The 23,077-nt window shown below is 36.6% G+C and overlaps 1 protein-coding gene across 2 annotated transcripts; it reads left to right on the forward strand.

Moving 5' to 3' along the window:
- Positions 1–8,420: 8,420 nt before the first annotated feature.
- LOC140799867 (putative clathrin assembly protein At5g35200) lies at positions 8,421–21,147 on the forward strand. 2 transcript variants are annotated; one of them, XM_073154374.1, is made up of 16 exons: positions 8,421–8,725; positions 9,126–9,263; positions 9,365–9,434; positions 10,823–10,920; positions 14,189–14,330; positions 14,409–14,509; positions 15,859–15,942; positions 16,050–16,100; positions 16,202–16,267; positions 16,345–16,410; positions 17,234–17,314; positions 17,436–17,513; positions 19,177–19,344; positions 19,430–19,505; positions 19,589–19,710; positions 20,545–21,147. In XM_073154374.1, exons 2-16 carry the CDS (start codon positions 9,165–9,167, stop codon positions 20,908–20,910), a joined length of 1,668 nt encoding a protein of 555 aa, XP_073010475.1. In that variant the 5' UTR covers positions 8,421–8,725; positions 9,126–9,164; the 3' UTR covers positions 20,911–21,147. The 2 variants fall into 2 exon arrangements, with proteins under 2 accessions (XP_073010475.1, XP_073010474.1); XM_073154373.1 differs by having other exon boundaries at positions 8,685–8,840.
- The last annotated feature ends 1,930 nt before the right edge of the window (positions 21,148–23,077 follow it).

Here is a 23,077-nt window from a genome sequence, read left to right on the forward strand (position 1 = left end):
TTCGGATGATGCCTTTTGGTCTTACCAATGCTCCAGCTACCTTTCAAGGCCTCATGAAAGATATATTTCAGCCTCTATTGTGAAGGTATATCTTGGTATTCTTTGACGATATTTTGGTGTATAGCATGGCTGAATTAAAGCATTTAAGGCATTTGGAGGATATGCTGAATTTGTTGAAGCAAAATCAATTGAAGATCAAGAAGTTCAAGTGCCTATGGGGAGTACCACAAGTGCCACATCATATCAACGGAAGGTGTATCAGCGGATCCTCAAAAGGTTGCATGCATGACCGCTTGGCCTATTCCTACTACCACTACTAGATTGAGAGGGTTTTTGGGGCTGACCAGATATTATCACCGCTTTATCGCCGGGTATGGTAAGATCGTCCTCTCACTTCTTTGTTGAATGACTTTTTTAGATGGACGGATGAAGCCACTACAGCCTTTGAAAAACTAAAAATAGCAATGACGACGGTGCCTGTTCTAGCTTTACCGAACTTCACCAAAGAGTTCGTTGTGGAATGTGATGCGTCGGGAGTTGGCATAGGAGCTGTACTAATGCAAGGAGGATAGCCCATAGCCTTTCTTAGTAAGACTTTATCACAAAAATCTTAGCAATTATCGACTTATGAGAGAGAGATTTTGGCAATTCTGTATGCGGTGACAAAGTGGAGGCTTTATTTGATCGGTAGGTGATTCATCATTTGAACTGATCAAAGGAGTCTTCCATACTTTATGGGACAACTTATAAACACTCCAGCATAGCAGAGATGGTCACAAAATTGCTGGGGTATGATTATAAAATACAATACAAGAAGGAAACGGAAAATAGAGTAGCGGATGCACTATCACAACAATCCGATACCGTCGAGCTTGTAGCCTATTCTTCTCCTACCTTTCCCTTCCTTGACGAGCTGATGTATGTATGTACATCTAATCTGAATGTTTAAAGATTGTTGCAGGAGGTGTTGGATGATCCGGAGCGCCATCCAGAGTTAGAGAATCGAGGCAGTTTACTATTGGACCGCAGATGCATTCGAGTGCCCGCAAATGAAGAATTGCGGTAGAAATTATTGGAGCACTTCCATCAAACTCCAGAGGCTGGTCATGAAGGTGTCTTGAATACTTATAGGATGATATCTCAGAGTTGTATGTGGCCAGGATTAAAGCAGGATGTGAGGAGTTTTGTCTGTGCTTGCGAAGTCTGTCAAAGGGCTAAGGCAACCACATTGAAATCGATCGGATTACTATAGCCTTTAGCTATACTGGACCGTGTTTGAGAAGATATTTCTATGGATTTCTTAGAGGGTACATTGTTATTCTGTTATCTTTGTAGTGGTTGATAGATTGAGCAAGTATGTGCACTTTTCGGCATTGTCACAGCCATTTTCAGCTAAGTCAGTGGCTAAAATTTTTATGAGAGATGTTGCTCGATTACATGGCATGCCACGCACGATTGTCTCCGATCGTGTTCATGTATTTATGAATGACTTCTGGACTAAGTTTTTCAAATTGTATGGGACTCGATTGAATTTCAGTTCGACCTATCATCCACAGACGGACTGCCAAACCGAGATGGTCAATCGAGGCATTGAGTAGTACTTGAGGTGCTTTGTTGGAGAGAACGCGTAATGCGCGTTCGAGCACGGTCGGGCGAGTTCGAACACCTGCATTGCGTTCACACATATAGAGTACGCCTTTTGTGCGTTTGAACGCGATCGAGCGCGTTCGAACGCGATCGGTGGGAATCCTCTAGAATTATGGTTACTTATTATTTTAGGACTTGTTGGGTAGCATTTATAAATATGTGGACGGCAGCCAAATTCATTATGCTATTGGAATATTGATTTTTTTGCCTCTCTATCATCTATTTACCCTAATCTCCCTCCTCCCTCTTCCCCATCCTTCCACCTATACCGTTGGCAAGGTCTCTCCTAACTTCTAATCTCACTCGTCTATCGATTCCTCCCTCTTCTTTAGGATCTCGACCATTTCTTCGCCTTCATCTTTATCCCTTAAACAACATCACCCATCCACCCTCATCTCCATTGTTATCCATAACCCTAACTTCCACTCCACCCATCACCACCACCATTATCTGCAGTAAATTATATTTTTGTCTCAGTTACAATTCGAATCTGCAAAGGGTATAAATATAAAAATTGTAGATCAGGGAGTTCTAGATCGATTCCATTTGGTTTTGTAATTTTATGATAAAGAAAGAATATTTGATAAATATTTTCCCTTGGTTGTGTGGACTGCTTCCTACAATAAATTTAAATCTTAAAGAAATTGTTCCGTAGCCTATCACACACCATGCCCTTCATCTTCCGCATGGAAATCGCTGTCGACTCCCTCTACAAGGCCAAGAACAGGTTCGTCTTGGTCGCACACAGCGATCTCACCAGCCCCATCCCCGACTCGATGGGAAATTGCTCCAAGCTCGTCGGATTTGACCAAACCCCACCCATGTCCTCTATTTAAACCGCTAATAATAAATATATACAAAAAAGACATCATCTCTTTCTAAAACCCAAATCTCTCCTCGTCTCTTGATCTGTCTCCTCCTCTTCCGTTTAGGTTTTAGTGGTTTATCGGAGAGATGAGCTTTGGGGCGCAGGCGCTAGGCTTCCCAACCTCCCCAGCGGCAGCGCGGTGACGACGACTGTGAAGCTGGCATCGTGCTCTACGACGCCGCCAACAACCTATATAACGTCGAGGGAGGCAACCGGGCCATCATCTTCAGTTGAGTCTATGGCATCAAGGACAAGGTTTCTTCATGTAATAACCTATCCGAAAAATTAAAAAAAAAAACTGTGTTATGGGCACGACGTGGCCGGCCTTGTGCCCATGCATTGGTGTGTGGCTTAGGGGTGCCACGCACCCCCTAGCGTCACAGCAGCCAACCGGCTGTGGCCTGCTGGCCGCGGCGGGCCCCAATGCCGCCGCAGCCATCGCCAACCCCCACTGCCTCTCTATCTTTTTATTCTTTCCTCTCTCTCTCTCTCTCTCCATTGTCGACCCGCCACCGCTGTCGTCATGCTACCGCAGGTGATCCTCCTCCTTCTTCCTCTTCCTTCTTCTCTCTCTCTATCACTATCTCTCTCTCTTTCTCTTTTTCTTACTTTGGGCTCGGGCTCGTTAGAGCCGAGCAGTCGGCAAGAGGCCGGCAGCTGGCTGGCCACCAGCTGTCAGTGCCCTCCCCGCTGACCCGGGTCCGCACCTCCCTCCCCTCCTCCCTTCTTCTTCTTCTTCTTCTTCTTCTTCTTCGGCTTCTGCTCCTTCTTTTTCTACACAGTGCTCGGCTCGGCCCAGCACTATAGCAGGCAGTGTTTTAATTATTTATTTATTTATTTATTTATTTATTTATTTTATTGATGTTATTTATTTATGTTTTTCCTTCTTAATTAATGCAAATAGATTATTTAGACATTAATTATTTTAATAATAATATATTTTCTTCAATATGATTAGTATTAATTATAATTTGTATAATCAATGATTAATTAGGTATAAATATAAGTAATACTCATATTTATTTATTTATATCTCTATTAGATTAATATAGATTTGTAAATTATAATTATCAAATTTATATACTAATATTTTTATGAGATACATTTTAAATATACATTATTATTTTGTAACAAATAAAATAATCGGCCTATGTATTTAATTATTATTTTATAAAGTAATGACTACATAGTCCCTAATTAATCAAGATATAATTTAATTATAATTAAGTTTTTATCTATATTTATATTTTTATTTATAATTAAAAATCTAGCTAGTTATAAAAATAAGTAGAAATTCTAAATTCTAATAAATCATCATATTTTACTCGAACAGATTATAATGGGATAAATAACTAACTTTATGTTACTTAAACATTTTTAGATCCCGAACTCCTTATTTGAGACCCCGTGGATTTTGCTAGCGATGAGTGTCACTCGGTTGATAGGCGGATGTAAGGGATACGTGGTTTGTATCTTCTGATTAGTGTGAGTAGTCTTATCTCTTAGACACCTTTCTCAAATTAGGTTATATTATATATTATGTACATGCATGTTTTGGCCTCCAGCATGATTAAATGATTTTATCTAGAGATGATTACAGTCGAGCATATTTTATCATGCATTTGATTATGCTGATTTGGGATATGAGTACATTAATGATATATATAGAGATGATTGAATATGATTCTACTATTATGATTGTATATCGAGTTGATCTGTAGCACGAGTATGCATGTGTTGACTACGTAGTAGAGACTACATTGTATCATTTTTCTCATGATTCCTATTTTACCTAAATTCCTATTATGCAGTGACTTATTATCGTACTAGATATATGCATATGATCTGTCATTAGGAAGAAAAGTATGAAATGTGATTGATAGGATAGTTGATAGAAAGCGTGAGGATACCCGAGTGGGCGTAAGGGTTAGGACGCGCTTGGTGGATGATTGATTGCTCGATATAGTCGCGATCCTGTTAGCCTTACGTCCGAAGTCATTAGTCTGTGTGCGCAGTAGACATTCGGACACATGCCGTTCGCTAGGGCATATGCGGCGAGTTATCCTCACGAGGTTTTTATCAACTAGGAAGGGTGCCCGGTCTGGATGGATGTTGATACCCTAGCGGGTGGCGGGGTATGGTTATATTTGAGATACTCTTGCGAGTGGCGGAGTATGCTTTAAGCCTTCGGATATAATGTTGAGACCGGGTACCAGGTGTTGACTGTGCACAGTGGTCTAGTATGATGATATTATACCGAGATGTCGGTGATGATTGTAATGTTGAGAAATGTATATGATTTCATTGTCATTTGGTTACCTGATTATCGAGTGATCAATATACATCATATATGGTTGCATTTGATATCATAGCATGGTCATTGTCGGCATACATCATCTGTCATATTTGAGAGAGAGTTGTAATGATAGTATGACATGGAGATTTAATTATACATTATCAATGATTATATATATTTTATCGGTTATAACATGACATGTTATTTATTTTTCATTTATGTATTATTGAGGAACATTCATATACTCATTCATGATATGATGCTTTTTCGATTCATATTATCCAAGTACATGATTAACTTTCTATTTGGCATCACTGATTCATGGTAAGTTATATTCACTGAGCCTTTTGCTCATGACTCTCTTATTTATTTTCTAACCCTCTCAGATATATGGTACGAGATAGCGACTTGAGATATTTTGACGAGATAATTTAGAGTGAGGATAAGGTGAGCTATAGACGTGAGATGGTATAGAAGATAGTTTAACCAGATATTGAGTTGTACAATTATTTGATATTTATACTTTATTATATGAGATGGTGATTTGTATAATACATGTCAGATTGTAGTGTACTCGTGTATCAGTTGTTTAGTTATATTTTGATGGTTTGTTATGGCCTGTGTGGGTCCTGCCAGATTATGTAGTGGTCTAGTGTATATTATTGTGGATTTGGATATTAATAAGCTAACAAATTTACTTGGTTAATAGTATGATTTATTTGGTGTTGGATTATGTGAGCATGGTTATGTTAGCAAGTAGTATTTGATGATGTCATGATATATATGCATATGAGTGTATCTGTTGCGTGATGGGCCCCCCGTCCAGTCGCGTGAGCCGCGCGTGCCATGTGGGCGCATGGGTGTGCACATGCCTATGCGGGGTGGGGGTGTTACACTTCAAACTATTATTGTTATCAATTTGATGTGTTTTGCTGCTGATTTCGTTGATAGATTTGTTTAATATTTTAAAGGAGAGATCGACGAATATGTAATCATCTCTAGATTAAATCATATAATCATGCTGGAGGCTAAAACATGTATGTACATAATATATAATATAATATAATCTAATTTGAGAAAGGCGTCTAGGGGATAAGACTATTCACACTAATCAGAAGATACACACCACGTATCCTTTGCATCCGCCCATCAACTGAGTGACACTCATCGCTAGCAAGGTCCACGGGGTCTCAAATAAGGGGTTCGGGATCTAAAAATGTTTAAGTAACATAAAGTTAGTTGTTTATCCCATTATAATCCGTTCGAGTAAAATATGATGATTTATTAGATTTTAGAATTTCTACTTATTTTTATAATTAGCTAGATTTTTAATTATAAATAAAAAATAATATAAATATAGATAAAAACCTAATTATAATTAAATTATACTTTGATTAATTAGGAACTATGTAGTCATTACTTTATAAAATAATAAATAAATACATAAGCCGATTATTTTATTTGTTACAAAATAATAAAGTATAATAAATTATTAGAATTATTTAAAATGAATCTCATAAAAATATTAGTATATAAATTTGATAATTATAATTTACAAATCTAAATATTAATCTAATAGAGATATAAATAAATAAATATGAGTATTACTTATATTTATACCTAATTAATCATTGATTATACAAATTAGAATTAATACTAATCATATTGAAGAATATATATTATTATTAAAATAATTAATGTCTAAACAATCTATTTGCATTAATTAAGAAGGAAAACCTAAATAATTAACGTCAATAAAATAAATAAATAACTAATTAATTAATTAATAAAAACACTGCCATCAGTGCTGGGCTCGGCCCAGCACTGTGTAGAAAAAGAAAAAGAAGAAGCCGAGGAAGAAGAAGAAAAAAAAAAGAAAGAAAGAAGAAGAAGAAGAAGAAGAAGAAGAAGAAGAAGAAGAAAGAGGAGGAGGAGAAGAAGAAGAGAGGAGTGGAGCTGAGGGAAAAGAAAGGAGAAAGGAATAAGAAATAAGAAATAAGAAGAAAGAAGGAAGAAGAAGAAGAAGAAGAAGAAGAAGAAGAAGAAGAAGAGAAGAAGAAGAGAAGAAAGAGAGAAGGTGAGGGAGGGGGTTTGCGGACCTGGGCCGACGGGGAGGGCACTAGCCGCTGGTGGTCATCCAGCGGCCAGCCTCTCGCCGACGGCTCGGCTCCGGCGAGCTCGAGCCGAGGCAAGAAATAGTGAGAGAGAGAGAGAGAGAGAGAAGAAGGAGGAGGCTCACCTGCGGGTAGCACGACGACAGCAGCGGCAGGTTGGCAGTGGGAGAGAGAGAAAGAGAGAGAGAAATAGAGAAAGAGAGAGAGAGTTTGAGGGAAGAAGGAGAGAGAGACCAAGAGAGAAAGAGAGAGAGAGAGAGAGAGAGAGAGAGAGAGAGGCGGTGGGAGGGGTTGGCGGTGGCTGTGGCGGCGCTAGGGCCCACCGCAGCTAGTTGGCCGTAGCTGGTTGGCTGCGGCGACGCGAGGGGGTGCGTGGCACCCCCCACGCCGTGCCCCATTGCATGGGCATGAGGCTGGCCACACTGTGGCCGGCCACGTCGTGCCCATACAAAGATTAAATTTTTTTTTTAAGGATAGGTTGTTACAGTTGGGCTGCTCGCTAAATCTAACAACTATATCTCTAGTTCTCTTGATCACTAGAACCTATGATAAATTTTTTTCAAGTGGTTGATCCACCAATCTTAGTGACCATCAAGATTAAACAACCAATCTTTGTGACTCTTAAGACATCAACTCACTGCAAGAAAGAAAGCAGTAATAATCAATCAAAAATCTTTGATGAATCTCGTCTCTTATTATCTTCTAACTGTCACCAACATTTTAACAAAACTCTTCTAGGGCTTCAAATGTTTTCAATCAGCCCTTGACTTAGGGTTGCTTGGTTTTTATATGTATAAAGAAAAAGACCAAAATCCTAATTGAAGTTGGATAGAAAAAATTTATTTTTGGCTCGAGTGTATGAACGCTCGAGAATTCGTTCAAAGTGATTGTTCCAACGTCCATGGGTACTTTTTTTTGTATTACTCCAGACACAGTTTGAACATTTCAAAGACTATTTTCATATAAACACCTTCTAATGATTTAGAATATAGTTTTAACTCATCCCAACTCTTATAAAATATATTAAATATAAATTCAAGTATATAATCATGCTTATACAAAATATTCTAACTATATTCAGATAGGTTTCTTGTACATGAATTGCTAATACAAAAATCTAATGGGCCTTTTAAACTATAGAAAACCTCTCACCTCCTTAATAGTGTTAATGGAAAATATCAGAATAGCTATTTCACTCTCAACTTTTTTAATCACGTAATACTCAAATATCCATATATCAGTTTTTAACTGAATAATTTAACAGATAACTAATAGAATAGACATTTCATAAGTTTTCTATAGTTAAAATGGTCCGTGTCATTTAAAAAAAGTGTGTTGTCCATAAAGAATTTAGCACCATTTTAGTGGTCTAAGTATAATTAATTATCTCTGCATTCAAACAACAAGATTATGTAGTAGATTTTATTTCAGTTCTCTTATTTTCCAAATAGCAGAATTCGTTTCTACATAGAATCAAAAAACTGAATTCTACTCAAATGAAATCAAGAACCACAACGAAACCCACTGTATCTTTGATTCTTCTCATTGTCGGCTCTGACCATCAGCTAAGGAATGACATGTACTCTTCAGTTCTATATGCATTTGTACAGCTGTCACCAGCCTGTTTCACCTCCACCTTTGACTCCGCCGCCTCTCTCTCTCTCTCTCTCTCTCTCTAACACAAACACACACATGAACCTTCGCTCGCCTCGTCTGCCTGGCTATCTTTGTCCACATGAGGGGTAGCCGTTTAGACAAAATGGAACCCACGGTGCAGCGGAAGTAGTCGCCTTGAGAAAGGTCAGCGGACCTTCCCTACCTTTCCCTGGTTTTCAAAACTTGGACCTCTCATTAGCTCCCCTTTCCCCCTTCCCCTTCCTCTCTCTCTCTCTTTGCCGTTCTTTTGAGATTTTTGGTGAGTTCTTTTGCTCCGTTGTTGATCTCTGGTAGCTTAATTTGGCGTTTTTCGATTTGGGTCCTTTTCGATTCTTAGTATTGAGATAAGATCGGGTCTATTATTTATCTGCTTGTTTCTTGTTGTTCTCGTTGGTTTGATGCATCGGCAAAGATTGGTTTTTGTCACTCTTGACAATTGCGTAGATATGTTCGACGAATTGACGGAAGAATTGTGCTTCATATTGATGTTTGTAGAGTAATTTAATGATAATTGTCACCTAATTATGCTATTGGTTTGTGCTAGCTTCTCATACGGTAGGATCTTTCATTAGTGGTAGAGAGGATGTCAGGAGGGGGAACGCAGAAGAGCTTGAGGAAATATCTCGGGGCCATTAAGGATACAACAACTGTCAGCTTGGCGAAAGTGAACAGTGATTACAAGGTCAAAAGTCATGATAGATGTGATGAGTGCTGTGTAGAATTTTTCTTCGTTTACTTCACTTATGGAGTGGATTCTTATGGTTCTGTACTTCTGTGTATCAGGAATTGGACATTGCAATTGTGAAGGCCACGAACCACGTTGAGCATCCAGCCAGGGAGAAGTACGTAAGAGGTGTGTGGCATTTCTTGCAATGCTATGTTGAAAATTGATAGATTACTAGAGCTTCAATTTTGCTGTCTGGTTCATCCACAAATTTGCATCTTGTGACATTGTCTGATATAACTTCATATGACAATGGAAAAAATCTAGGGTGCGGTAAGATAGAGGAGGAGAAAACAAAAGAAATTGACAAAGAACTCTAATGAAATTAAACATTTGTCTGATAGAACTTCATTATAATTCTATAATTTTATTTTATTTAAAGATGCTTAAAGTTGATGTTTGACATCATTAAGAAATTGATCCTACATTAAGCATCTACTTTGAAACTCTGAATAGTCTTTTTTAAATATAAAACTCCTTTTGCCTAGTCTTGGTTATTTCTTAACTTTCAATTAATAATTTTTTGTAGCAAACTTTCCTCTTCCATTACAAAATATGTAAGTGTTTCCTGTTTGTTTCTTTCTTTTCCTTCTGTCTGTATTGGTTTGTGGTATGAAGGTAATTGATTGGATTTTTGCATAAGACATCATTACTTGGACCAATCATTGTCACTATTTGCAGCTGGACACTTCCATTTGCAGAAGATCCCCAAACAATCCAATACACAACGCAAAATTCTGAGATATCCTACCATAATTTATCTCACTAATTTTCGCCAAACTAACAAATATGCAACCCAAAGATCTGTTTTGTTGGGATCTGCTAACACCACTTGGGAAACCTTGCCCACCTCTCCTTTGCCTTCTTCATCTGCATTGTCGTCCATTTCCTCTTGTGATTGACTTTGTTCTCTAAAAAAGCAACTGTTTGTGAAGAGCGGAGATTATGGGTTCGAAGTTCTAACTGATAACCACAGATATCGAATATATCAAAATATTGTCTTTCATCTTTTCTTTTCATAACAAAATATCCTTCATTGTTCATATATGTGAAGTTCCCAGACAACTCAAATGAACATGTCCTATACTTTTTCCTTTTGTAGATTATGATCTATCTCTTATTTTGTCTCTGTTGTTATTTATGTCTAATAATATATTACTTATAACTCCAGTTAATGGTAGTTTGAGCTTATGGATTTCATTTAGTTGGCATGAAATGAGTTTTCCACTACGGAGTTTCTGTTAGTATAACTACAATGCTTAATTTGAGTACTAAACCATTTCTTCTGAGTGGATTTGTGTGGATAAGTAAATGTTTGTTTTGTATCTTAATCAAGTCATCTTCTTTTTCAAGTTATTCATTTCAGCGCAAATTTAATGCAATACTTCAAGAGTTATCTTTGCACAAATCTGGTTTCCTCTTGCTTTCATCCTTCCCTTGTTTGTTTGTATACCTAATATGATTTCATGGAGACCATCAACTCTACCTGATACAGTATTCACTTTACTGGTTTGCAGCAATTTTTGATGCTATTTCAGCTGCAAGACCTCGAGCAGATGTGGCTTACTGCATTCATGCTCTTGCTAGACGCCTTGCAAAGACACACAATTGGGCAGTATGTTTCCATGCACATTCTTCATTTCATGTTTACCATTTTTATAGAGTTTAAGTCAGTTATCATCAGCCGCACATCTTTCATGCATTTCTTACTATTTATACACATTCTGTCACGACCCAAATTAGGAGTTATGACCAGTCATATATCGCAATAGACTTGAAATCAAGATTCTGAAACTTAGTATTAGGATCAGGATCGGCCGTTAGAAAAAACGATATGTATCGGTTGTATCGGCTGTATTGACTATATCGGCTGTATTGATCTTCTTGACCGCCTATTGGATCGGACTATTTTTAATTTCGTAAATTTTGAATATTATTAAATGTAGAAAAATTTCTAAATTTAAAAAACATAATAGAAAAATAAGAAATAAAAATTAGTCATATATGAACTTTAAAAACTAAAAAAGAAACTTGCTCAATTATAATGAATTTTGACTTAAATTGGATAAATTTTTATACTCGTAAATTATTACTGCAGAACAATATGAAGAGATATGAAGAGAGAGATCTTTCTTTTCTGCTATTCAATAGCAATAAGAAAAGAGGAGTTCAAAAATGAGTGAGAAAGAAGAAGAAAAATAAGAAAAAAAAACTCATCCGAGTTCACCAAAGTATAGACTAGCCAAAGGACTCATCTGAACGGCCGTTAAATAAACTCAGTGAAGCGTAAGAGGAGAGTGCGTGTGAGATATGGAGAGTAAAAACGAAAAATTTGAAAAAAAATAATTAATGACATCAATTATTAATGTCTCATATATCAGATATATTTTAGATTCGACCTGAATCTTAAAAAAATTAATTTCAGTCGATATTGTTGTTTTCAGTTGATACGGCCAAAACTGCCTGATATTGGCCAATACTGGCTAAACTGACTGATACTGGCTGAAACCGGACCGAAATCGGTCTGGTTGGGATCGGTTATGGCCGATCCCGATCCGATTCGGGATCAATCGATTTTTGGATCCATGCTTGAAATACACGAAGCCTTAACTAATTATCCATAATATAATGAAACTCAATTTATTTAATAACTCCAATTCAAAAACCTTCAAAGACATAAAATACCTAAATCATACAATCAATATCTTCTAAATATTACTAAGGCAACATTTATCCTTTTAATTTAAATATAAAGATTAGATATTAAATGGTTCAAATAAAATCTAATCTAGTGTCATTTCTGAGTAAGATTTAGATTTAATGTTCATTCGCCATGTGGACTAGTAACGATGACTTGCTTGGTGAGGGAATTTTACTCCGACAATAGCAACGACTTTGGTAGTGAAGGAAAAAGAAAGCTAAGGGGAAGAAGCAAGAGAAGGAGAAGAGCTCATACCTCCTGAGGAGGGGTTTGTTAGGCTTTATAGGTAGGGCATTGCGGAAAATCCAGTAATCGCCCCTATCCTGAGTGGGAGAAGGAAAGAAGGTAAGAGAAGGAATGGAGGAGTAGGGTGAGGCACGTGCCTCACATGCGCCAGCCCTCTCCTTTATTTTTTGAATATTACACATTTGGTTTGCAACTATGTGTTGACATAGGCTCTGGAGATCAACATTAACTTCTTCTTGTTACTAAATCCTATAAGCTAATCCAAAATCACCTAATTGGTTTCTTCGTGCTAAAATTCACATCTTGTTTCATTTATAATCCACTGTTTTAACCCTTTAGGTCCTCAGTTACACTCTTACATAAGAAAAAGTATGCAATTATGTATCACCTAAGTCAACAACAACCTTCATCCACAGAATTAAATTGATAAACCTAAAAGCCTAAAACCTCAAGATAAGTTATTAAGTTCCAAAAGTTGAAATAATTGCAAGTTACTACTTATTATCTTGTTGTTTCTTACTAAGCACACATTTTTCCTTGTTCTTCATTTTAACTTATAAAATCTAGTTGTTGTCCTGCGCATCTATATTTTAAGTTTGTCTTAAAACACAATTGGTTTACTTCTTGAAATATGAGATATAATTGGAGTGTTTCTATGTAGCATTTGAGAAATGGCTAGATGTTTTTACTTTTTAAGTAATTGATGGGTTCTCTAGTGTATGCAAAAATTCCCATCTGCTATGTTTTCTGCAAATAGCTCAAGCTGCTCAATACACATCTCATAGAAGTTGGTATCAGCAAAAGTAGGAACATATTTACTCACTACTTCGTCATTCATAAGAAAGATGTTTTTCCTTAAAAATTGGATTTGCACACTCTACTTAATTGTCTAAAGTTTCATTTCTTGTGCTTTAATTGTTGTGCTAGGGGCACGATGCGTGTTGACATTTGCTCGACGCGTTAGGTATAGCCGGCACGTGCTGTACTAAGCCGATGTGTTGTTAGCATACTAAAATAGTGTTGACATGCGAAAAAATAATCTTTAAACCTTTTTAGGGCCAAAATAAGTCTTAGGAGCTAAATTAAAGTCCTTTAATGCTAGATATTAGTGTAACTTGTAACATATTTAATTAGATTCTAATCTCATGATTTTCCCAAATTTTCTCACTTCCTCTTTGTTGAGGCAAATAACTTGGGGGAAAATGAAATTTCTCTTGGATTTCTAAAATTTGAAGTATAATTTATATAGATCAATCACCAAAATACAAAGAAGTATTAGAAGTGATGAAAGCACCTATAAATTAGGTTTCGCTTAAAATGATATGCTCAATTACACTAGATATTAGTGTAACTTGTAACATATTTAATTAGATTCTAATGTCCTGATTTTCCCAATTTTTCTTGGTTCCTCTTTGTTGAGGCAAATAACTTGGGCTTGGATTTCTAAAATAATTTATATAGATCAATCACCAAAATACAAAGAGGTATTAGAAGTGATGAAAGTGACTATAAATTAGGTTTTCTTAAAATTATACGTTCAATTTCTTGTTGCACACATCAGTATGAGTGGCTATGAAGGAGTATCGAGATACTCACTATGAATCAGTGCCGATGATTCACTAGTATGATGCATATCGACCTCTGCTGACTGGCATGACAATCTATACTTCTAAGTACCTAATGAGAATGTGAAGAGATAAACTATAAACTATTTTGTTGTAAGCCATATACCGTTGCACTTGTAGTTTTTTAGACTGTTAATAAATTGCAGAACTCAATGTATGTTCCATGAGTTCAATCAAGTTGTCTTTAATTTCTTAAATTGGGTTTATTGATTTCTTAATAGTAATCTTTGTTGTCTCTTATCTAGTTAAATAGCAATGCAGGTGTCAGTTTCCTATAATGTTTCCTGATTCATGAGGTATTTTCTCTTAAGGTCGCACTAAAAACATTAATAGTCATACATCGTGCTCTGAGGGAAGTTGACCCCACTTTCCGTGAAGAACTCATTAATTATGGAAGAAGTAGAAGTCATATGCTCAACTTGGCGCATTTTAAGGATGATTCCAGTGCAAATGGTACTTAGATTTTGATCAAATAATGATGATGCAAATAGTGCGAACTGTTCCATGACTTATTAATTTTTTGGTGTTCAGCATGGGATTATTCTGCATGGGTACGCTGCTACGCGTTATTTTTGGAGGAGAGACTTGAATGCTATCATGTTCTCAAATATGATGTTGAGACAGACCCCCCGGTATGTGATCTAATATGCTTTTCCTTTTCCCTTTACCCTTCAACATCTTTCTGTATTTTCATGTGCCATGCAAACTATCATGTGGTTCTCATTCTAATTAAGATACGGAAGCATTAGAAGATTGGAAACCTCCACATATTTCAATTGTTTCCACCTGGAGTTTTAGTAGACAAGTACCGCAAATTATATCTTGTTTATGTAACAAAGGCTTCCCATTTGGTGTGATGGTATGGCTTGCCCTTTGCATCCAAGAGTTTATGAGTTTAAGCCTTGGAAACGACCTCTGGAAGTGAGAATAAGATTGCGTATATTGCCTCCTCCCAGACCCTGCATAGGCCGGATCCTCGTGCACTAGACGCCCTTTTTCTATGTGGTAAGTGCAAACTTAGGCCCCTTAAGTATTTGTGATATAAACAACACAAGAAATCTCCCTAATGTGTACCTTGAATTGAAAAAGATGATAAGTTGTTCTCCATTTCACAAAACCATCCAGTTACACCCCTTGGAGAGCTTATCAAGATGTATTACATGATATCAGAATTTATTATGGTGATTAGCATGGAATTCATTAAGGGCTTGATTGAAGATTAATGTTATCTGGTTACTGATAACCATCATGGATTCCTTTTTCTATGTGGTAAGTGCAAACTTAGGCCCCTTAAGTATTTGTGATATAAACAACACAAGAAATCTCCCTAATGTGTACCTTGAATTGAAAAAGATGATAAGTTGTTCTCCATTTCACAAAACCATCCAGTTACACCCCTTGGAGAGCTTATCAAGATGTATTACATGATATCAGAATTTATTATGGTGATCATCATGGAATTCATTAAGGGCTTGATTGAAGATTAATGTTATCTTGTTACTGATAACCATCATGGATTTTGTAACAATCGTGTCTCAATGCACATCTTCTTCATGAAATCCTAACGCTTCGTATGTTGGGCTAGGTGTTTAGCACTGGGCCACTCGCAAGGAAAGATCTGTGGAGACAGGATTTCTGTGTTTCAGAAAGCAAAACTTTGATTATCTGACTTAGGAGGAACTATTTGATTAAATTCAAGAACATTGAGATAAAGTGATTTTTTCTGATGGTGGTTACATACAGTCAGAAGTCCAATAATCATCTTGTCAGTCTCCAACTCTCCATGCCTCTTATCTCTGTCCTTTCTACTGACTATAGCAAAGCTGGATTGACATGGATTGCAACAAAGAGTCATTTACTAAATCCACTGATTTTTCAGTATTCTTATATAATTTATGAAGTAGGAAATTCCTCAGTAGAGTTTTATTAGCATAGTTAGAAGGAAAATTCTCATCTATATCATCTTATTTATGTTACACAGAGAACTCGAGATCTTGATACTATTGACTTACTGGAACAACTGCCATCATTACAGCAACTTCTGTTTCGCTTGCTTGGTTGCCAGGTAATCCACTTTCTGCTTTCTTTTAAAAGTTTTTTATTACTGACTCTCAAGTGATATCTTTTGATATAAACATAACACTTCTTTTTGACATTGGAACTTGATGTTAGCCACAAGGGGCAGCATCCTTCAATGTTATAATTCAACATGCCCTTTCCATGGTAAGCTTTATAAGTTTATATTCAACTATGTTGAGTCAGTTTACTAATTATCTCTATAATCAATATCCAAAACCTTAACTTTATTTTAATTGTTATGAAAGGTTGCTCTGGAGAGTGTTAAGATCTATAGCGCCATTAGTGATGGCACAATCAATTTGGTTGATAAGGTACAGCATTCTTTGTTCATTTTTGGCAAGCCAATTTTCCCACTATGAACTGTGTTGGCTGACTGATCTCATGGCAGTTTTTTGAGATGCAACGTAATGACGCCATCAGGGCTCTTGATATCTACAGAAGAGCAAATCAACAGGTACTTCTTTAAGAGTTTTCCTTGTATAGGGACATTCTCCTTTCGTTCATATTTTATGCCCTAGATCAGTCTACTTTGCATTATCTGAACCTTTGATTGCTCACTATTGTGATGATTAGTAGATCCAATATGGGCTGATCATTGCTAGATAGTTCAAGCTTTCGGTATTACGATAAATTGATAATTGCTTATAACAATATCAATGAATCTAATTGTTTATTATTGAAGTAAGAGGAAATCTTAATGTGATATAGAGCACACATTTTTGTATGTTTAGATAAGGGTTTTAAATTTTTAATGAGTGCTTATATGAGCTACATGTCCTGTAAGGGTAGCTGGAATAACGTCTTAGTCTTTTTGTTTGATGGCAAAGACAATAACAATGTGAGGCTAACTTCTGGCAAATGGTAGATGGGCAGAAGATGTATTTAACTATTTATTGCATTGTGGTCATGAGACACCTTCAATTAGATTCATTTCTTGGAAGACTTGTCTTCAGACTTAGTCATAAAGGACATGGATGATCTGCAACCAATAACTTATGGACACTAACCTTCTCTCTTAGGACCCCGAGAACTGAGAAGTAAGCGACTACTTAAAATGCAACTAGAAGTCCAAACTAGTGTATCTAAAACAGAAAAGGTGAAGACAGATGTATTTGCACTCAGATACCCAGACACTTGCAAGCAACCCCCAAAAATAATATATATACATATGCATATGTGTGTGTGCATATAGTTATAGACTCTTGGAAAAACAACTCTATTTCAACTTTACATATACTTATGCATGTTCTTTTCTCCCCTTAACTTCTAATTTGCAGGCAGAACGACTTTCAGAGTTCTATGAAGTCTGTAAAACCATCCATATTGGGCGTGGAGAAAAGTTCTTAAAAATTGAGCAGGTTTTGGATTCAAGGCTATGCCTTCTTTATTACATTTCTTTCTTTTGATCTTTTACCCTTTTCCAAACTACTGATGGCCATCATATGATATAGTTAAAAGTAAAATTTAATTAATTTGCAGCCACCAGCATCATTTCTCACAACTATGGAAGAGTATGTTAGAGATGCTCCACGTGCTTCAACCGTTCGTAAAGATCAGGTTTGTAAGTTCTTAGTGGTTTCTTTAACATGATTATGTGCAGCCTGGATCATAATATAGTATTTGAATGTGCATACATAGACTTAGTCGCCTATGGTGGAACCACTGTGATTATCTTGCTTTAAAGCCATCAGTTGTTTAGATATTTTACATTTACTAGTTAATCACATGTGCTTCATGCACCAGTGGGGTTAGGTGAGGGAAAGTGTCAAGATGAGGATAACAAAAGGGGAGACACTAATTTTCCATCTTCCCCCTATTGTTTGTTTGCCAAGATGGTTCAGTTATTAGGATCCCCTCTATCACGGCACTGCTGTCCTCTTTTAAGCAAGGGAAGAACCTGCATTATATATTGCAGTAGACTATCAGTCACATCAAGGTTCCGAAATTCCTTTTGCTGCTTCTGTGGATCTTGACATTTGTTATGTTATGGTTTTGGAGGAGCATTGACTGACTTATTCGTTTTCATCTTCTATATTCCTTCCAGTTGTTGTCACCATCAGGTGTAGGCTATTTGCTGACTTAAAGTGAATTTGTTTTTTTTCACTGGGTGTTTGCTAGAACAACCAATAATGGGCATATTTAAAAAATATAAGTGTCTGTTTAACATCGCATATTGTTGCCAGATACCTCTATTACTTGATTGTTGAATAACTTGAATTAAGGAGATAAACGTATATGAATTCTTCATCTAAGGCTCTATAGATTAATGATCCCTAAAGGTTCATGTCTTTAGGTCCATACACTGGTCTAATAGGATCAGAACTTCAATTACTTGTTCAAAAGACTATTCCTTGGACCTGTCTTTGTTGATCTTGGCAAATTATTGACAGGCCTTGTATGAATGGGAATTTCTCTTTTACCTTTTGGTCAGGGGTTCGGGGTGCATGCTACAATCATGAGGTTAAACTAGCTGTAGAAGATCTATCATATAGATGGACATAAGACTTTGGTAGAGTGGTTATATGAAAATTGTTTATTGAAGTTTTGCACAGTTATGGAGAGCGGAAGTGAATCTTCAAAGATTAGCAGGAATCTTTTGTTACCTTCTCATTATCCATTCAGTGCTTTGAACAGTAGTGGATGTGTCTGCCGGGATGCCACATTGTTATTTTTATTAGATAATCAAGTAACTCAAAAACTTAAGCTATTAGATAATAGGCCAAATACTCTTAACACACCTTCTCGCATGCGACTCCCATATACTGCATGTGAATAGATGGAAGATAACGAGTGTGCTGCCCTCCACAATGCTAAAAAATAGATAGTAGAAAATAGAGATCAAATGAGGCTATATGAAGTTTGAACTACAGACCTCTAGAAAACTAAGTTCTGATTCTGTGTTATATAATTAGTTGACCCAAAAACTTAAATTGTTAAGAGAAGGACCAAATCATAATAGATAGAGAAGAAATGTGCTTCTTCTCACTATATTAAACTTTTATCAGACTCTAAATCCTAACAAATGGTGAGAAGATAGGTAATCTTTGTGTTAAGGGAGTTACTACTCAATGGTGGCAACAAATTACTGACGAACAGTGGCTTTCTAGTTACTGCAATAAAATTCTTGTTTTGACAATTAGTCATACTGTAAAATTAAAAATCATCTATGATCTTCATTATCCTCCTTTACTTCTAAATTAGAATGTTGACCTTTATTCAGGCCATAGAGGCTGCTCCAAAGATACTGGCAATAGAATACAAGAAAACAGCTGAAGCACAAGAAGCAGCTCCACCACCACCACCTCCAACAACAACACCGCCTCCACCTCAACCTCCAGAACCAGTTAAAGAAGAGGCCCCCATAATTGAGGAGCAAGTAGATTTGCTGGTAACTACATATTTTGCGCAAGTTATTCCATAGTTTTGAATGACAACAGTTCCTCTTACTAATAGTTTTATTCATGCTTCTTCAGGGATTGAGAGATCCCAGCCCTGATACATCTGAAATAGATAATAAAAATGCGTTGGCGCTTGCCATTGTCCCAGTCGGTAAAATCCTTACTGATATCCATCTAGTTTCACTACTCCCAACTAAAAAAATGGCCCAATATTTTCCTTCCTATTTATTGCAGATAATGTATCTACTACTGCACCTTCTAGCAATTTCAGTGCAGAAAATGGCACTACTGGCTGGGAATTGGCTCTCGTCACTGCACCAAGCTCAAATGAAACTGCAGTCACATCACGTAAATTGGTACGATTTAGTGTTTACAAATTTGCACTGACTGGAATGATGATTATGTGAAGGAACCCCTTCTGGGAAGCTAGTCAGTTCATTAGGCAGGGCTTGCCCAAATAGATGGCCATTTAGGCAGTCGCATAGGGCACTCATTGGGGCATGAAAAATTACTCAAACTAATAGCTTATAATTAACATATAAGGTTAATTACACTTAGACCCCCGTGAATTATCATTCATATTTATATGGACCCTTCTCATTTATTTTTACGACACTTTGACCCTCTTACTATCTTATAGGTACCGCCCCCCAACAGCTGTCGGTGGAAGAAATTTAAACTTTAAAGACCATTTTAGCCTCAATCTCTCTTTCTTTCTTTTCTTTTCTTTTCTTTTTAAGTATGTCCTTAAAGTACCTAAATTGATCACATTGTAGCCACATGACATCTATTTAACAGAAAAATCAAACAAATAACTAATAGAAGGGATATTTGAGAGATTTAACATAGTTTATGAGGGTCAATGTGTTATGACATTTGAACGTGGGATTTTTGTAAAAATGGGCAATAGTTTATGGGGTCTAAGTGTAATTATCTCTAATATATAAATTGGAAAGATCGATATTGCAATGTCGATCACATGACCTCAAGATAGTGAAACTTAAACTCCAACCAGTTCGCTAACTACATATTATGGGATAGTAAGAAAGAATTTATATTGTTGACATTTAAATATTGAGCTGAAATGGGCCCAAATGGGTATTGTCTCAACTTTGTCTTTAGGGGACTAGTTTACTTGCTTTCATTTCTGAAATTCTTTGAAATCATTGATGCATTCAATTTGATGACAGGCTGGGGGGCTGGACAAGCTTGTACTAGACAGCTTATATGAGGATGCAGATAGACGAGCAAACCAGACCGCAAGCTACAATCCATGGGAGATGGCACCAGTGGCCGGTCCTTTGATGCAACCTCTGGTTCAAGACCCATTTTATGCCTCCAATGCAGTGGCGGCACCTCATGCAGTACAGATGGCTGCGATGGCCCAGCAACAACAAGCATTTATGCTGCAACAGCAGCAAATGATGATGATGGGTCAGCTACCACAGCAAGCCACTGCAAATCCATTTGGAAATCCTTACACAACTGGTAGTGTTCATCCCTATGGCACAGGGATGCCTCTTAATTCATCAAATACATATACAAGACTTATTTAGAGACCAAGTGGAAACCATTTTTACTTAGAAATTAGTAGTCAAATTGAAGGATCCATTATAGTGTGAGCATGAATATATTGGTTAATTCTTAGTCGACGGTTGTATCATATGCCTTGTATGTGCAGGTAAAAAGCATTTCCTAAAAGTGAGGAAACTTTAAGATTTGATTATTTGCAATCATAAGCTGTAATATTGTGACATTCTTTTTGTGAAATACTAGAGATTTTGGCCTTTCAATGTCTTGAAATTTTGATGCAACTTGATTGTTGGCTTGGGCGTAACTATGGAAAATGAGTTGATGTCACTCCAATATTCTGCAATAGAGCTGGGTTATCCTAAGCTAACATACCGTTTGTACTCTTTCACTGCTCTAGTAGAAAAAAATTGTTATAGAAAATTCTGGTCTTTTAATAAACCAGAACCAGTCTATGCAGATATCGTGTAAGTTTATAGCTTTTAACGTGGAATTTTTTTAAAATCTCATCATTGAATGTCTATCCTACCACAGTTGAAATTTTATTCATCAGGCTTGGATATTTTAAAAGCTTTAGGGAAATTTATAAGAACAAAAATAACCTATATGTACTGCTTTTATTATCGACAACATCTTGCCATATAGATATTAATTATTAAAATGCTTTCAATTTGGTCATTGGCCACATATAACAAATATGATACCCTTACTCATTCACGGGAGCCGGCATGTTTACCAGAGCTATCAAATTAGTCGCACCAAACTACTTCAGAGCAGTTTAAAATTGCCGACCTATCGGCTTTGATATCAATTGTTAGGGAGACGAGGAGAGTCATAGTTCAAGTGTAACAACATAGTAATTAAAATTAGCCTAGATGTAGACTAATAAATCGATGAACTGACAAACCAAGCTAATTCAGTTTTGTTATAAGACCGAAAAAATAATTGATCCATTCAAATCGAACAACTAGGCTGCTCATATTTTTAGGATTACTTGGTTGTTTTTAATATCTAATTATTCTATTTTTTATTCAAAGAGTAATTTAATACTAAAGTTAAAGTAATTATATCTTTAAAAATTAAAGTGTAATTAAGATATGATTTTGTATGTGATTTGATGTACTTAAACCTAAAAAGAGGCTAAATAATAGAAGAAATTTAATTATATTGCTTTTTAGCCATGTTTTTTTAGCTTTTAGAATGAATTAGAACTACGAATAAATATTTAAAATATTTCTAGATAGATAATGATTCGCCCAGGTAACCCACTAGTTGAACATTAACCTAGTGACCCGATATATAATTGATCAATGTTTGGTCCGGTTCAAACAAATGTATAGCAAGGTTTAAAACAAATCTTAAAATCCAACTCAATGTAAGACATTTTAGCTGTTCGGTGAGGGATATATATATAAAATCTTTTCACTTTTTTTTTATCTCTTTTTGACGAGGGACTAAATCCTTGTATATGATAATGAGTATTTACTTTATGACAGTAAATCATTGTTATGACACTACAAAAAATAAGCTTTATTTTATTCTTATTTTAATATTTTCATTGTGAGAACTGAAAAAAATAATTTTGAGAGAGAAGAGGGTGCACGTGCAACCCCCTCCCCTCTCCCCTCTCCCTCTCCGGCACGCGATGAGGCGGTCGTACAAATCTGGCCGAATCCAAATCTAATTTAGATTTGGATTTTTACTCTATAAATTAAACCCTAACTCTCTCTCTCTCTCTCTCTCTCTCTCTCTCTCTCTCTCTCTCTCTCTCTCTCTCTCCCCTTAACCTCCAGCCTCCTTTCCCTTTTCTTCTTCTTCTTTTTCTCCTCTTTCGTTTTCTTTTTTCTCACCGTCGGAGTCACGCCGTGGAATTAGCCTGCCGGAGTGCCACCGGAGCTATTAGAGACCACCACATGACTCCTTGGTAAGCCCTCTCCCACCCCTCAAGTTTAATTTCATTTCAGTTTAATATGTTAAAATAGAAATACCTAATTTGTGAGATTTTAACTTCATCGACGAATCATGCCAACTTGCGGCTTCGGGTCGCTGTCGCTCCACCACTAGAAGCCTCTTGTCGTGGGCTTTCACCTTTGGAGCCCTCGTGGCTCTGGTCGCCGTCGACCATGGAGTCGATCATTTTCTGTGGTTTCTCCTCCACCCCGTGAGGACGACAGCATCGCGAGAGCATCGAGG

Source organism: Typha latifolia, chromosome 13 (assembly GCF_019914945.1).
Source record: "Typha latifolia isolate L0001 chromosome 13, TyphaL0001v2, whole genome shotgun sequence".
NCBI lineage: Eukaryota > Viridiplantae > Streptophyta > Magnoliopsida > Poales > Typhaceae > Typha > Typha latifolia.

Coding starts and splice junctions, on each gene's coding strand:
- LOC140799867 (XM_073154374.1), top strand. CDS start 9,165: ATGTCAGGAGGGGGAACGCAGAAGAGCTTGAGGAAATATCTCGGGGCC. Junction 9,435..10,822: donor CAGGGAGAAGTACGTAAGAG/GTGTGTGGCATT, acceptor ACTGGTTTGCAG/CAATTTTTGATGCTATTTCA. Junction 16,101..16,201: donor TTCAACATGCCCTTTCCATG/GTAAGCTTTATA, acceptor TTGTTATGAAAG/GTTGCTCTGGAGAGTGTTAA.